Source organism: Portunus trituberculatus, chromosome 42, assembly GCF_017591435.1.
Source record: "Portunus trituberculatus isolate SZX2019 chromosome 42, ASM1759143v1, whole genome shotgun sequence".
NCBI classification, from domain to species: Eukaryota; Metazoa; Arthropoda; class Malacostraca; order Decapoda; family Portunidae; genus Portunus; species Portunus trituberculatus.
The window spans coordinates 27,586,993-27,603,868 of NC_059296.1; the positions used below are offsets into that span (position 1 = coordinate 27,586,993).

General features: G+C 40.5%; 2 protein-coding genes across 4 annotated transcripts in view; both read left to right on the forward strand.

Annotated features, from left to right (window-relative positions):
* The window catches only part of LOC123517599 (solute carrier family 28 member 3-like), a 34,507-nt gene extending 26,807 nt beyond the window's left edge, over window positions 1-7,700 (forward strand). For all 3 annotated transcript variants that reach the window (XM_045277863.1, XM_045277861.1, XM_045277862.1), the window contains exons 6-14: window positions 3,272-3,357; window positions 3,454-3,607; window positions 4,144-4,338; window positions 4,630-4,791; window positions 5,046-5,299; window positions 5,457-5,631; window positions 5,770-5,928; window positions 6,385-6,565; window positions 6,790-7,700. In XM_045277863.1, coding sequence (XP_045133798.1) covers window positions 3,272-3,357; window positions 3,454-3,607; window positions 4,144-4,338; window positions 4,630-4,791; window positions 5,046-5,299; window positions 5,457-5,631; window positions 5,770-5,928; window positions 6,385-6,565; window positions 6,790-6,851 — 1,428 coding nt within the window. In that variant the 3' untranslated portion in view covers window positions 6,852-7,700. The remainder of the gene's footprint in view (window positions 1-3,271; window positions 3,358-3,453; window positions 3,608-4,143; window positions 4,339-4,629; window positions 4,792-5,045; window positions 5,300-5,456; window positions 5,632-5,769; window positions 5,929-6,384; window positions 6,566-6,789) is intronic.
* A 1,120-nt stretch (window positions 7,701-8,820) lies between these two features.
* LOC123517526 (sodium/nucleoside cotransporter 2-like) overlaps window positions 8,821-16,876 on the forward strand; it is an 18,240-nt gene continuing 10,184 nt past the window's right edge. Inside the window, exons 1-2 of the mRNA XM_045277669.1 lie at window positions 8,821-8,940; window positions 14,774-14,959. Of these exons, the coding sequence (XP_045133604.1) occupies window positions 14,798-14,959 (162 nt within the window). The 5' untranslated portion in view covers window positions 8,821-8,940; window positions 14,774-14,797. The remainder of the gene's footprint in view (window positions 8,941-14,773; window positions 14,960-16,876) is intronic.

Here is a 16,876-nt window from a genome sequence, read left to right on the forward strand (position 1 = left end):
CGACGGTGAAAGAAAATACATTGTGACACGTTTTAGGAATCCTGACTACTATAACTTTATGGCTCAAATATGCAGCACAAAATAACGCAAACAACAAGATTCCACGCCTAATGTTTACGTGTGAAGGGAGGAAGAGAGAACATGAGCAGGGCGGAGATTGACGTGGCCTGAGCTATAACGTATTGTAGAGTAGTGTAGAATGTAGATGTCAATTGCATAAGAGTGTATTTAGTGCCAAGTGCCAACACGGATGCATTGCTGAACACACGGACTAACCTCAAATGCTAATTACGTCGGTAGAATCAATTTTGTTTCCATAAATATTTGGTTCGTTCACGTTCACGTTATCAATCCCTTCAGTACTCGGATGCATTTTACCTAAGTTATGGGTATGATTAGACCATTTTATTTACATCAGGAAGAGTAAACTGGTGTCTGAACTATACTTTAACCCCTTCAATACTGTATGGGTCACATTTTTACCTGAGACTTGTGTACGATTAGACCTTCTTATTGACATTAGGAAAGGATCTATGAAGGTCAAAAGATCAATGGTCACAATCTTTACTATTTTAATCTTCACATAAGTTTCTGAAGCAGTATAAAATCACCAAATAGTAAGCAGAATGAATAAGGAAACGCGTCATGGTACTGAAGGGGTAAAGAGAACAAAACTTCTTCCCTTACGTAGGTCCTGACACAGTAAACTTTTAAAGGCTTGGTGGATGTAAGGAATAAGCTATAACACAAAGTAATATTGGCATTATACTCACCTACAATTTCCTTTCTTCTTCTTCATCATCTTCTTGATCACGACTCCATGCGGTTTAAACTATTTTCATCACCGTTTCTTGGCAAATGAGTAAGTTCCACCACTTTACGTTCACAACTAACCATTGAACTTCACTCTAATTACTATTATTACTCGCAATGTACGTATTAGATCAATTCACCATCCAACTGTTGAAATTTTTACTAATAAGTAGCTAAAAGTTAATAGCCTAATTGGTTCCGGCCAAACAAACGAGGCAACGAGAAAACACTGTCCTCTTGTCATCACTTCAAAATGTCCGTACATAAAAATTCAACCGGTTTTTGTATTATAGATTCTTTTCAAAAACACACACTAAAGTTATCACTACAAAGGCGAGCGAACACATCACCTTGCCCACCAAATACTGTCTAAAACCACGACATGTTCTACCTCCTGCTCCTCCTCCTCCTCCTCCAGCTGACGCCTTGTCTGATTTATGTTACTTGGTGATTTCACGGCATCTTTTTTCCACAGTCCATCTATCCCCGCATTCTCTTGTCTCTTCCAGGATAACTAATATCATTTGACACTGCAGAGTCCAAAATAAGTATTAATCTCATAACACATGTTCGTGGAAATGAGAAAATATCTTGTAAAGTGACGCAATTGGAATCTGTCAAAATGTGCGATGTGCGAGAGTGGTGAGGAGAGGAGAAAAATTGACAGTCTTTTAAAAGCGTTCATTTGTGTATTTTCATTGCAGTAATCTATTCATTGTATTGTGTTATCATATATATAGCTTGTTCTTGATATAAGACAGTTTTTCACCCCATAGTTCATTGGTACTGTATAGATATAGGCAATGTGTTAGATGGCTGTGGGTGGAACTGGGAGACGTCTTTATTCGAGCTACGTGTGGCATGGGAAATTATTGTTTTGGAATTCTGTATGACGATCCTCCTTATACGATAGACTGAAATACAACTGAATATGGTTTGTCTGTTTTTGTATCACATGAAAACTTATCACATAACAGACTGAAATGCAAGTTTGTGAGACTCATCTCGTTCTGTATTTCCCTGCCAGCTTCTCAGCCTCATCAATGACCATGGCTCGTTACTGTCTCACCTCCACTCGGCAAACAGCCACTCTCATTATTATTGTACGCAAATCAATGAATACTTTAATTTAAGCACAATCCAATAAACTTCATTATGCTTCCATTTAATGTGATTAGTAATGACGCCTTAATAATATGGATATATGGTAGCCTATTGAGTTTTAATTAATTTACTGCATGTAGTGAGAGCGAAGAAAAATGCTGCTGGTCAATAAGTGGCCAGTGTGCCTTTATTTACATGCTTTTTACAAGACTAATGGAGGGAGTGGAGCTCACGAGGTGTTTCCTACATTGTAATTTAAGTCTATTAATCACAATAATTACAATTTTGATTGATGAGTGTCACGTTTAAGCGTAATTTAATATACGCTTCCCTCCCAGCAAACCCTGAAATGTCCAGTCGATAAGGGCAGTGTGTGCTGGGGGTAAAGAGAGACCAGTGCATGAATTTGTTAATTGATCAAGACAAAAATACGTACTTGGTCTTTGGTTTGCTGGTTCTGCACGTGTTGAGTTTTACGAGTAAGTTAGAATTTATATCAGCCACTTGATGCATAGTCCACCTAGCCTCAACTTCATTATTATATTCATTGTTCTTCGGTGAACCATTGTCAATCATATCTGAAGTCTTGAATTGCATTACTCGAATTATGAAGCACATCAGCATGAATGTGTGTGTGTGTGTGTGTGTGTGTGTGTGTGTGTGTGTGTGTGTGTGTGTGTGTGTGTGTGTGTGTGTAATCTATCTCAAATACAAATTATTTTCCTATCAATACTTGAATCAAACCATACGACCAGCAGAATGTAAATATATGTAATTAAACATCCAAGCTAGGCCATTCATTATTAGCCTACCTACATTCTCTATCTACTACTTACGCTGTCATATCCCACAAATAATGCAATGAATATATACACAAAACTGGCCAACACTCTACCATCAACAGGAATAATGGCAAAAAAAAAAAAAAAAAAAAAAAAATTAACTTAAAATAAACCACAATACAACCATAAAATTAAACCCTTCTTAACAAATGTCCTTGTACTACTCGTATAACACTTACACATTATATTGTACGTATCACACATACATCATTACAATGCGCCGTGGTACAGTGGAACCATGCGTGCTTTGGGGTCCGAGGGGTCTCCAAGCGCACGGGTTCGAATTCTGTCCACGGTCCGAGTGTAGGTTGGGCTTCCTCACTCGGGGCAACGGTTTCCTAGCGGGTGGGCTTTGAGATAGGAGGTACCCCAAAAAGTATCTCCTTTAGCCCATAAATTCTTGTGAAAAGCCCACATGGTATAAATAAAAATAAAAACAAACACCCGCCACCAGTGACCGCTAGAGTAAGGTCGAATAAGCGCTGTTGAGCAACGAAATCTTTCTTCCTTAGGTGGTGAAGGTGCTGTGGGGCGATTTCCTCTACCAGCACGTCGTTCTCTTCGTCAGCAAGATATTCTCCAGGATGTTCCGCTACAGGTGAGAGAGAGAGAGAGAGAGAGAGAGAGAGAGAGAGAGAGAGAGAGAGAGAGAGAGCACTTGAAGACAGGAGCTAAAAGAGGATACCCTACACAGATTCTTATCATGGGGCGGCTACCTAGTGTTGGTTCTGACCGCGGTGATCTTCGTCATCGCGGACTCCTGGCATGAGCCGCACCGCCTCATCTCACTCTTCGGCATAGTGGTCCTGCTCCTCTTCGGCTTCGTCTTCTCCACCGCCCCACGCAAGGTCAGTACTGAGGCTCGTATTCTCAAACATCTCTGTGCTTCACATTCACTATTTCAAAAGTCTTTATTTAAGTTTACACGAGTATTTTAAGATATTTTCATGGTTCTAGAGGCAGAGTGGCAAGATTTGTACATTATTAACGGGAGAAACACTCTTGAAAACCCCACTAATCATCTCTGTGGCCTTGGAACACTAGTCGTGGTGAGAGAACAAAGAGTTTCTGAATACGGGCCTGAGGATGGCATTCTGAAACACTTTGCGCTCCCATACTTCCAAGGATCACACTGATAATTGTTGATGATGCAGAATCCTTTCAAAATGTCACTGCAATTATGAAAACAGCTTTTAATATAACTATTTTCACCAGAGTTTGTTAATAATTTGTCGAGATGAGACACTGAAGCATTCAAAATATCAACCTGAGTTTTCGCTGTTCATGATACAAAGGTCAATGACACGAACTATTTTCACACATTAAGCAAGCAAGTGTGGTGTACAGGGCAGGCAGATGAGTGTTGTGTGCGTGTGCTCCGCAGGTGAGGTGGAGACACGTGGCCTGGGGCATGGCGCTGCAGTTCATCCTCGGGATGATGATTCTCCGATGGCCGTTGGGCAAGAGTGTGTTCAAGTGTGCCGGGGACAAGGTGTCGGCCTTCCTCGCCTTCACTGACGCCGGTTCCGGGTTTGTCTTCGGGAAAATCGTTACGCAGGATCACATTTTTGCTTTCCAAGTAAGGATTGTGAAGCTCATGAGAATCATCTTGGTACTGAGATGTTAACAACAAAAAAACTTACATATAGCAATCAATTATACTACATACATATACATATACAATGTCGAATGTGCTATTCCCCCACAAAAGATAACTATTTCTCAGTTTGAGTAATTACAAACATACGCAATAACTAAATTTGAAAATAATCAAAACCAGCACTCGAGTTCTTGTATAGAAAGTTGATAATTGATAAATAAAAAATATTTTTGTATTTGTTGCTACATGAGTTTCTTTTTCTATTTCCAGGTTCTGTCAGTGATCTTGTTCTTCAGCTTTTGCATCCAGATCCTGTACTATTACGGGGTGATGCAGTGGGTGGTGCTCAAGCTGGGCTGGTTCCTGCAAATCACCATCGGCACCACCGCCTGCGAGAGTGTCAACGCCGCCGCCAACATCTTCCTGGGTCAGGTTGGTAAAACCTTTTTAAGATTTTGCTCTGTCTCCATCATTTTCCTCTTGGCATTGTCCATGCAACCAACGTTGTTACTTTAATTGTTTGTCTGATGATATAATGTTTATGTTTAGTCATTTTCGTCTGAAGAAATAATGGTTAAGAGAGGATTGTGGGGAAATTGTCGTCTTTCAGTGACAGAATGTGTGTTGAATGTTTGGTTATTCAAGAATTGCACAAGCGTAAATTTATTATCTTCTCTGATTAACAGACGGAGGCGCCGCTGCTCATCAAGCCGTACCTTCCTGACATGACCAAGTCTGAATTGCACGCCGTCATGACAGGAGGATTCGCCACCATCGCCGGTTCGGTCCTCGCCGCCTACATCTCCTTCAAAGTGGACGCTTCTCATCTTCTGTCTGCGTCAGTCATGAGTGCTCCGGCAGCCCTTGCCTTCGCCAAACTTTTCTACCCTGAGACCAAGCAGACCAAGACTAGCTTCAGGGACATCCGTATTACACAAGGGTAGGTAAAGGAAGGTGCTCACTCACTCACACTTCAGTTAAACACATCAGAAGACACCAAACAGCACAATGAACTATCTTATACTTAGCCTTCATAACAACCGAAATGGTCGCCAACACACTGGCTGATGAATGTCTCTCTGGCTGGGTGTACACAGAGGCGAGGCTAATTTGTTGCACGCCGCTATGGTGGGAGTCACCAACGCCATCCCGCTCGTAGCCAACATCGCCGCCAATCTTATCGCCTTCTACGCCTTCATCTCATTCTGCAGTAGCATCTTGAACTGGGGCTGCACGTTGGCGGGCGCTGAAAGGGACGTGTGCACCCTCGAGGTTAGTTGATACAAACTTGTTGCACAAAAATATTTACTCATGGAATATTTGCTTTGTTTCTTCTTTTTCTTTTGCTTACGACGGTTAACATGTCATACTATCAATTTTTCAATCTGTTCAACATATGTTTACTTTCAGAGCCTTTTCGGCTGGATGTTCATGCCGCTGGCGTGGGTGATGGGCGTGGAGTGGTCGCAGTGTGGCCTGGTGGGTGAGCTGATCGGCCTCAAGACCATTGTGAACGAGTTTGTCGCCTACGCCAGGCTGAGAGACATGAAGGAAGCCGGCATGCTCACGGTGAGTGCAGAGAGAGAGAGAGAGAGAGAGAGTGTGTGTGTGCATATTTTTTTCTCTTTTAATAACTTTCTTGTTATTTACCTACTTTTTTTGTTGATATTGATATTGAGGAGAATATTTCGTCCAGAAATGTGCATTTGTTGTTTTATGATGTTTGGGTTGCCTTTTGGGCCACGGCTGTGCCTGAGCGCAGCGTGAGGGTGAACGTTGACTGCTGGCACCGCGGCACCAGCAAGGCCGAGGTCAAGAGATGTATTTACTTGCACACCACGGATATCAAACCTATCGACAAAATTTACGTTCCCTCTTCACGCTTAATTTTTTCATCTCACTGAGAGTTGCAACAACTTTGAAACTTAGATGATGAAAGCAAAACAAATTTTCTTTAAATATTTTGGCAGGAATTAAATGTGAATAGTTTTCCCACACCTAACTAAACTGTCATTTGTCTTGCAGAAACGCGCGGAGATCATTGCCACGTACGCACTGTGTGGTTTCAGCAACATCAGTTCTATTGGCATTAACTTGGGAGGCTTCGGGGCCATGGCACCCTCCAGACGCGCTGACATGGCCAAGGTTGTGGTGCGGGCCATGATCGCCGGCAGTTGTGCCTGCTTTCTCACTGCCTGTATTGCCGGTACGTCATCTTAGACTAACTGTGTCTGATTGATATGTCACACCTTTTGTGTTAGCCAGTCAGCTACATAGAGACGTGTTCCAAGATATTTCGCTTTATTTATTTATTTATTTATTTTCTAAGGAAAATATGACTATATCTTGTAATCAAGACTTTTCATCTCTAGCGAAGCGAGTGAGTACAGAGTGAGTGTTTGTGTTTACTTAGAGCACCTTCCATTGCAGGCACGCTGGTGAGGGACGACTTTGTCACTGTGGCCTCTAATGTTACTCTTGATGCCATCTAGACGCCGCTGCAACACAGTACTTCGCGCTGAAATCAAATACTCGCCAAGCCAAACACACACCTGGATCACATTCACCTCCCATTCACCTCAGTCTTCACTGCACCACACTCTCTCTATCGCATAATGTGTACATAGTTAAAGATCTGCCCGGTTGTGTACCCACATTTTTTTCAAATATTTATGCACTAATTTCATTGTTGATGTTGTGATTTTGTATTTGCATACATTGAATACTGGAGATTGTTTAACATCATTGACATATTTTGGCAAGCAGCAGTCTTGCATTAAAACATATAACAGAATACAACAACCACTGGAAGCACGTCTGTGTAACATGAATGTCTCCGCCACGCAAAATGCACCCTGCCAGCCCCTGCCCGGAGGCTGCTGGTGAGTGGCGGCTGGGAGTAGTATACTACAGTACATAGACCGCCACATTCATGTCTAGTACAAATATATAATCTTCCTGAACAAACATGTACAGTATAAGTTTACTTTTTTCCGGTGGTTGAGTGGGGAGGAATGCTGTTACAAATTTGTGATGAGTTCTGCATTTGGTGTTGGTGCAGTGATAATCCTGAACCTTGACAGGGAAGCGAATCAGCCAGCCCCGCGGCGTCATGACACACATCAAGAAGTCATGGAGCTGCCCACGCACTGCTCTCATAACTGTCTCATCAAAATATGTGGTGCTAATCATTTTTACCTTTCATTCTGATATTGTAAATATTTATGTAAATATAGTCGTAGTTTTTAGAATTTCTCAGACGATGTCAATATTACATATAAATGCATTATCATATTTTATATATCAAGGAAATATTTATAAATAAAATCTACTTTCATTTATCATGGTGGATTATTGTTCACACTGACGGAAGTGCTGAGGAGGTTCCCTTTAGGCCAGCCATCCCAGCACGTGGCCACAGAGTGTTCCACATTCTTCTCCCCAAGGACATTTCCCCTCAGACATTAATTTTCCTCTGGACATTGTTTTTTTTTTCCCCTTTTGAACATCTCCCCCTCCAGAAATTTTCTCTGCATTTATTCATCCGTTGACACACCACAAACCATTTAAACAACAAAAGTTTCGCTCAGCATTTTCTTATCATAATACAGAAAAACAGCAAATACCTAGAAAGGGGAGAAGCAACGCCAGGAGAGAATCTGTCGTAAGTGAAAATATCTAGGAAAGAAAATGTGCACGTTGTTAATAATATGACCACCACCAGGGACGTCCGGCTAACCCACCCTTTGGCTTTGTCCCTGTCAACCTCTCCGATAAGAGCGCGCCTCCTGGAATGCCAGTGTGGTGAATGTGGGCGTGTTTTTCCAAAATACTTCACCAGGTGACCCTTTCTTTCTACTCGCTGTTGGTTTGTTCCATAGACTTCCCTTCCCTCTCAGTCTTCTCTCCTTAGCAAACACACGCGCTTGCTGTCAGTCATGTATCGTTCAGTGTATCTGTCAGAGAGAGAGAGAGAAAGAGAGAGAGAGAGAGAGAGAGAGAGAGAGAGAGAGAGAGAGAGAGAGAGAGAGAGAGAGAGAGAGAGAGAGAGAGAGAGACAGACAGACAGACAGACAGACAGACAGACAGACAGACAAACAGACAGAAACCCAACCCACCCAAACACACACATTCCCGCACGTATTGTTTACAAAGATTATGTTTCGTCCTCAAGCATCAACAGAATAAGAAGAGATTAACAAGGTGCAGTTATGATATGTTTATAGATATGTGGCTTCCTACCAGAGCTGCCCTTGAATCGAGAAGTGTGTGTGTTCGTGTGTGTGTGTGTGTGTGTGTGTGTGTGTGTGTGTGTGTGTGTGTGTGTGTGTGCGTGTGTGTGTGTGTGTTGCATTCGTCACACTCGATGCCTATATTCTTCCCCATGTGTCTCGCCATCTGAAGAGGCAGCACATGGGTAAAATCTCTAATAACACTCAAGCCACCAGATAAAAACTATCTACGAAGGCCATCTCTGCTCCAGCCGTGGTCCGCTGTGGGGAGGGCCAAGTGGGGTGGATGGAGATAAGCGAAATGGGGACAAGGCGTGTCAGAAGTAGTGAACTGCTGCAGAAGAAACAGGTGAGGTGTCTTCTCTCCTTACTCCTTCTCACACCTCCTCCTCCTCTTCCTCCTCCTCCTCCTCCTCCTCCTCCTCCTCCTCCTTCTCTTCCTCCTCCTCCTCCTCTTCCTTCTTCCTTCACCACAGAAGAAAGGTGGAATCAAGACACGGATGTAATTCATGGACATTCTCTTAAAGGAGGACGAATTGAAATACGAGTGTGATTCGTCGGTTTGCTGATATTATTTTTACAAAGAGGAGAAAAATATAGAAAAGTGTTGTTGGCTGAAACTGACGAACAATGCAGTGTAATATTTCCTCCTCCTTTAGAAAATACTGCTTCATCCATAGAGAAAATATTGATTTATCGACTTATTAGTCTATTAGGAAAGAGAGAAAGGAAACATCTGAAGAAATGATGTTCGTTCCAGAACTGTTTGAAGAACTGTGCAGTGTAATTCTCCCTTTTTCTCCGGGAAATACTGTGAACAATTTCATATCAACTTGAAAGGAAAGATAAAACGGAACGGCAAACTTGCTTTACCATTTTTATGCACCACTATAGATGTGATAGAGAAGAAAGAAACTTCACAAAATGAAACAGAACACACACGAAAGCACTGATGAGATATTGATTGTGGGTGACTGCTGTGGTAGATCAATTCGTCACGCAGGAGGGGCGAGACGGCGTGTCATGCAGCGCTGAGTGACAGGCAGGAGGGACACATCGATTGACATTATTGGCGCCTGTGACTCCATCTATCTCAAACCTGAATCTCAGGAGCATTTGTATTTTTCATATGGAAATCATCATCCCTCGGAGCTGAATTGCTCTCACTGCTCTGAGTGACAAAGGAATATCAACAGACGCTTATGTCCTTCCCGTGATGTTTGCTTACACTATTTTCCTTTAAGCTGTAATATAGAAAAAAAGATAGCACAACGAAGGGCTCCTCCCCATCCACCCGTTCCTCCAACAGTAATTGGCCAGAAAAGAATTGAAACTATGAAAATTGTATTATTGCACTGAGAACCACATTGAATTTTCAAGGATCACGCTGAATAAATGTTTTTTACAAATACTTCTTTGTTAAATGCATGGTGGTCAATAATGTGACGTGTGTATTGTGAAAGCATAGGCACCGCGTGGAGACAGAAAGTCAATGCAGCAACCTTGAACGGCGCTTCCTGCAGAAACAGTGGTCAATCAAGCTCTGTGGTTCCTCTCAGTGTAGCGTGTTAGTGTACTGAGCGTATGTTTAGGTATGGGACGCCCTTCACCAGTTATCATCCGTGGCAAGGACTGGTGGTGTTTCAAGTGTTGATGGTGGTCGCTGGACGGTGCTCAAGAGAAAAGTATTGAGACACCTTTTTTTTTTTTTTTCTTGGTTCCTCTGCTCCGTTCTTTTTAGGAATTCCTTTTAATATCAGTTTATCTTCCTTTTTTTCACTTGGTTCATATTCCTGACAGATAAAATGTAAAGACAGTTGTTGCACATTTCTGTCGTTTATCTACAACCCGTTACAGGGAATGAATGAACCGTACCGCCAAGCACACCACGCAGGACTCAGGCCCCGTGAGGTTCCAGATCGGCTTTGATGTGATATTATTGTTTCTTTCCATCAGAAAATATTACCGAATACCGCCCAAGGTGATCGTCCTTATTGGTTATTGGTAAACTGACACAAACTATCCTCATATCATAAACAAACATCCAAAAAAAATATTGCCAGAATGAGAATGGCGAAGCAGTAAGAAAAAAAAAGAAAAGAAAAAAAGGAAAGATGGAAAAAATTATAGTAATAAGTTTTGGGTGGGTCGCGGGGACAGCAGAGAACAGACAGGCAGCTGATCAAGGCGAGTAGGAATGGTTGGCAGGCTTTAGTCATGCAATGGAGACATAGAGCACGATGATGAATTATGATGATTATGATGGTAGTGGTGGTGGTGATGGTGGTGGTGCAGATGGTGATGGTTATTGCTGAGAATGATCTATAACGTGAATTATATTTATATAATGGGTTCGGACGAAAAAAAAAGTGTGCAGAGAGTTTTCTTTTTCCATTCATAACAAAAACAAGAGAAATACCGAGTTTTAACAGCGCCATACACGCCTCCACTCTCCACTCCGCCTCACGCGAGGGGCGCCCACACACCCCAGATAACTATTCATCTCGGGTAAAGGATACTTTCTTTTAATGACTAGAAATAATAATACCTTGAACTACGTTACTATGAAGATCGGTTATCTCAATGGACCAATCAGTGTTATCACTCTATCATCATATCTTAACATTTCGACATTACTTCTGCGAGATTAAGCACTTCTTTATAGCTTGTAACTTATGAATCCTTTTACCCTTGACAAATGCTAATAGTCTGACAATATCGGTTCACCATTCTTTTTTATTTTCTATGCATGAAAGGAGACTCATTAATTTCCAAACAAATAAAGAATAAAGAACATATCAAGAATGTGTGTGTGTGTGTGTGTGTGTGTGTGTGTGTGTGTGTGTGTGTGTGTGTGTGTGTGTGTGTGTGTGTGTGTGTGTGTGTAAAGCAAGTATTTTTGGGAATAGGAGTAGGAGTGAATGAGAAGAAAGAAGTGTGTGGCGAGGCTCTGGAAGGAGGATCTGTGTGTACGAGTAATTGGACGAAGAGTATAGCGACCACGAAAACAACAGTGGTAGGTAACGAGCTTAACATTCCTTGTGTTTGTTGATCTTCATTGTTCACACTCGCCAGGACAGCTTCATTCACACAATACTATATTAGCTCATTAACTTTATTCTACTTTTATTTACTCATAAAACAAATTTATTTAGTTTCATTTGTATCACTTTACTTCCGTTTACGTTAAGATAAGTAACTTCAGAATAGCCAAGTAATTTCCAAGAATGTCTAATCGCATATTTCAAGTATCAGTACACAACATGCCATCACAGTGTGGCTGGTGAAGCCTTGGAACGTTCAAGTGTACACAATCAATTCAGTATGAATGGTAACATTGTTTTAAGATCAGGAACTGTAATTTTTGTTCTCTTGGGTCACTGGAGCGTTATACAAGAGATGGTACTGAGACAAACAGTCCTTGAATGCCCTATCACCTGTGTTGTGTAGGTGGTATACACTGCGTATGAAAGCCCACCGTGTTCCATTCTGTATCGGACAAGGTTCCTGAATAAATTGATCGCCTGAAGAAGAGAGAAATTTGCGAGATTCTTATAGAACGTTTGCCCTCGAAGATGATAGTCAAAGAAAACTTGTGCTATAAATAAAAAAAATAAATGAAAACGTTAGTAAAGGGCGCGAGAAAAATCAGCAATGTGAATGAATGCTAGTAGACTTAATAGAGGCTTAGCAAGAAATCATAACACTATTTGTTTGCACCGGTTTCTTCTTCTTCTTCTTCTTCTTCTTCTTCTTCTTCTTCTTCTTCTTCTTCTTCTTCTTCTTCTTCTTCTTCTTCTTCTTCTTCTTCTTCTTCTTCTTCTTCTTTTTCTTCCTCTTCTTCTTCTTCATCTTCTTCTTCTTCATCTTCTTCTTCTTCATCTTCTTCATCATCATCATCATCTTCTTCTTCTTCTTCTTCTTCTTCTTCTTCTTCTTCTTCTTCTTCTTCTTCTTCTTCTTCTTCTTCTTCTTCTTCTTCTTCTTCTTCTTCTTCATCATCATCTTCTTCTTCTTCTTCTTCTTCTTCTTCTTCTTCTTCATCATCATCTTCTTCTTCTTCTTCTTCTTCTTCTTCTTCTTCTTCTTCTTCTTCTTCTTCTTCATCATCATCATCTTCTTCTTCTTCTTCTTCTTATCTTATATAACAGAAACACAGGTCAAGGGATCAAAGTATTAGAAAAAAGCCCCTTTCGAATCCCAGTCTCCGCAGCGAAGTAAAAAACGAATCAACGGAAATTGGAAGATAAATAACTTGAAACCTGCCTTTTGAAAGAGTTCAAGTCCACCGTGGCGATTAGATTAAAGAATGTGAATTAATTGTTAGCTGGGACTCTAACCTCTTTAACAACGCTTTTGAAATCTTAATGGTTTGTCTGTGTGATGTGATCGTACCTTGCGAATAAAGAACGTACGTATGTTTTCTAAAAGGCAAGATTTTATTAAAGGATTATTTGATGCATATAAATTTGACTAAACTTTTTTTTATGTTCCTCCTTAACCCCTTCAGTACCATGACGAGTTTCAATATTCATTCTGCTTACTATTTGTTACTTTTATACAGCTACAGAAACTTATGTGAGGACTGAAATAGCGAATTAAGACTCTGGCCATTAATCTTCTGACCTCCATAGATCCATCCTGATGTCTGATTATACACAAATTTGAGATAAATATGCGTCCCAGTACTGAAGGAGTTAAAGAGCTGGTCCTTCCACTCGTCATTAGAGAGTTGGTTAAGCTTCGTCACCTTGTTAATGAAAGTGACAGGCAGCTATGCTCTTAACTAGCACAACTTTCCCCTTTCATTGTACGCTTTTATTGTTGAAGTATTGTAATCCAAGCAGCGTCTGCCTGACCAGACTGTAATCATCAGTTATTAATTCCGCTCGTGCAATCCTGATTTCACACTTCTTTCCCACAATGAAAAAAAAAAGGAAACAAGGATTGAATGAGTGGAATTAATAACCTGATAAATATTACATAGCTATATTCTGTTTATCAGTTTGTGGGATCAAGCTTTGTCTTTATTCATCTGTTTATTTATTTAGGTATTTACTTATTTACATTCTACTTATTTATTTACATAGATATTTCTCCATTTTATTTGATTAGTTTTTTAGTCATTGGTGTGTTTGGGTGCTTTGATAGTATCTTAAGTCAAATCTTTAATAAAAACGCAGTTGTGTTGTTGTGCAGTCTTCTGACAGCCAGCTATATACTGTGAACTCCGTCAAGATTGAGATGTTTATGATTCTCAACGTGTATTTATCAGCCAGAGAATAAGTCTTACTTTGTATTTCACAAGGATGTGGTGAGGAAGTCCTGCTGGCCCACATATGACACTTTGGTATGGTGATAAGAAAGGGTGTGCGCTCCTTTATCAACCTAGGTACTGCCTTACACAACGCCAGTAAAAACCAGGTCTGATATCTGCTCTTGAGATAAAAACATAAGATAAGATAAACCCATAGCACAGGAAAACTTTATCTTCCCAAATATTAACAAGAAGGTATTGATCAAAGCTGCATTCCCAGACGCAGCCAAGACTACTCGGAATTCCTAATATAGAGTAATCTTTCTGCCAACCACTGGTACTCATGGGCACACATTCTGAAGACTGTTCCGCTGCAGTTCATGCTAACATCAAATCATGAGTTATGTTTGCCATCAGTTAGTGGAAAAGAACAAAAAGATATGATATTTAAACTCTGAATGACATAAATCACGTGACTCAATGGCCACTGTCAAGATTATTATGATTCATAATTAACCTTGAGATCAATAACGGGGGAGGGAAGGCTCCAGGCACCCTCTAGTGGTGGCAGAACATGATATTGTGGTCGCTTCTGCTGCTGGGTTTCCATATTCACATTGGAGGGCGTTCCTCCCGTTGTTCACTGTGCTTGCGATTTTTTATAGATGTTTAGGCAAAGAGCAGTACATAAATGAAATTGGCGTTAACGTACCACACGTCCGCCTTTGCATGTGTTCCCTTGTAATTTCTACACGCAAACTTCACAGCACGCTTTATTCCACTAATCTTTACAATGAAATTTAGGACAAGATTAGACTTCTTATTATGAAGAAAAGATATCTTGTTTTATTTTAAGGTGTTACTTATATACTCACGGCATCATGAAGCACTTATCACGATGACATAATCTTTATTTTCCTTTCAGCCATATGACCGATAGACTCTCAAGATGACTGTCGAGGAAACAACAGACGCCAAGGTCAAGACAGACGTGGCCATGACGGTGCTGAACGAGGTGTCGCCGCAGCAGCAGGGCCACGACAACCCCGCCTTCACCGACACCCACGTGGCCAGACGGAAAAGCCCCACCATCACCTCCAACACACAGGCGGTGAGCGACTCTTCTCTTCCTTTTCTTTAATGCAACTCAACCTTGACCGTCACGGTAAGACTTCCTGCGCTCTAGTTCAATCCGCATGATTTTTTACTGTGATGCTCTAAAAGAATCAGTGAATCAGCTAAATCTTTCTTTTTCTTAAACTCTCTAAAGTATAGCTACCTTTCATAGTAAAAACATAAGAAAATAAGGATCGCCAGGGCTACACGTGGCAGTCCCTACAAGAGGCATGTCTAGTACGTATCTCTATCATATTCTTTTTTAAGTTGTCTAACCTTTAAGTTCTCTAATCACTCAACACTAATAACTTATCTCCGAATCGGTTTCATTAATCTATTACTCTGTTTAAGAACCAATTACTTCCTATCTCCTACTAAAATCTAACTTTATGAAGCTTGAACCTATTATTATTATTTTTTTTTTTCTATTCTGGTTAACAACTTTAAGAACTTTGTTTATGTCACGTACCGATATTGTATCCCCTGTAACACTTAAAGACCTTTATCAGATCCCCTCTTAACCTTCATCTATCTAAATGTAAGTTTAAAATCTTCATTCTACATATATAAGGAATACATACTACTCCTTATCCTCTGTAACCTTTTAGTCCTTCTTTATACTGATTCTAATATACTAATATCCTTCCTGTAGCAGAGGAACCAGTAGCAAATATAACTTTACCATTACTTCGGGATTTCTACTTTTAACACTCCCGAAGATTAGTATTAACACACGACTTGCTTTATTTCTGGTCTTTATTCATTGTTTCCGTAGATGGAGACCAAAGTTTATTACAACTTTTAAAACTTTTTCGATCTCTCATCGCACCAAAGTCTCGTCGGTCTTTATTGTGTAATGTATGGGGTTCTTTTTTTCCTCCCTTCGCTAAATGTCTTGCACTTGATTGTTGTTTTTTAAACTACATTTATCAGCTACCTGTTGATTCATTTATCTTATCTAAGTCTGTCTGCAAAGCGAAAGCATCCCAATTCAGCTTAATCAATATACTTATCTTCGTGCCATTCACAAATTTCCTAACACTCATCTCTGTGCATTAAAGATAAAAATGGTGCTAAAATTTATCCCTGTGGCACCCCGCTAACCATTTGACCCTTCTTGGATCTAGAGTCATTTATTACATGTGTAACTCTATCACCTGTCGTTTGACAATGACACTTTTCCATCAATCCCATGCACCCTAACCTTGTACAAGAGTCTCTGTTGGCATGCCTTACTGAGTCCAGGAATATCATTTGCAACTATTTCCATTACCTCTGCTGCCTCACAGAACTTACCATAGAATTCAACATGTTTGTGTCACATGACTTCCAGTTTGTGAAGCCGTGCTTGTGTAAACGATCACTAATGTTCCTTACGAATGCTGACTCCATTATTATATCTACAATAATTGGAAGTGAAGTTGGGTGGCTGGTGATTCGATATTGACTTTTAATACATTTTTTCTTAAAGATGGGCATTACATTCGTTTGCCTCCACATTACTGACACCTCTCCTGAACTTAATCCTAAAGATACTAAACAGTAGTTCATTATATAGTCTTTTGTATTCTTTTAGTAGCAACTCTAGTGTATATTTTGTCTGATCCTGGTGATTTACACTTTTCACAACCTCCTATCTCTCATGCCACTATCTTCTAAGGTTCTCAACCTGGGGTACGCGTACCCCCAGAGGTACTTGAGAGGAATTTTGGGGGTACGTGGCAGGTTTCTCAAAATACTTCAGCTTTGAATAACTGCAAATTTGTTTATAGTATACAATGTGGCCTACATGTGCTAGGCTGGATGTGTCCTTCACTAGAACCAGGACACGTTAAACACGTTAACAAGGAAACTCTTGGAGTTATACCACTTGAGAGGAAGCTCTCTTGGATTACAGTTGCCACACAACCTT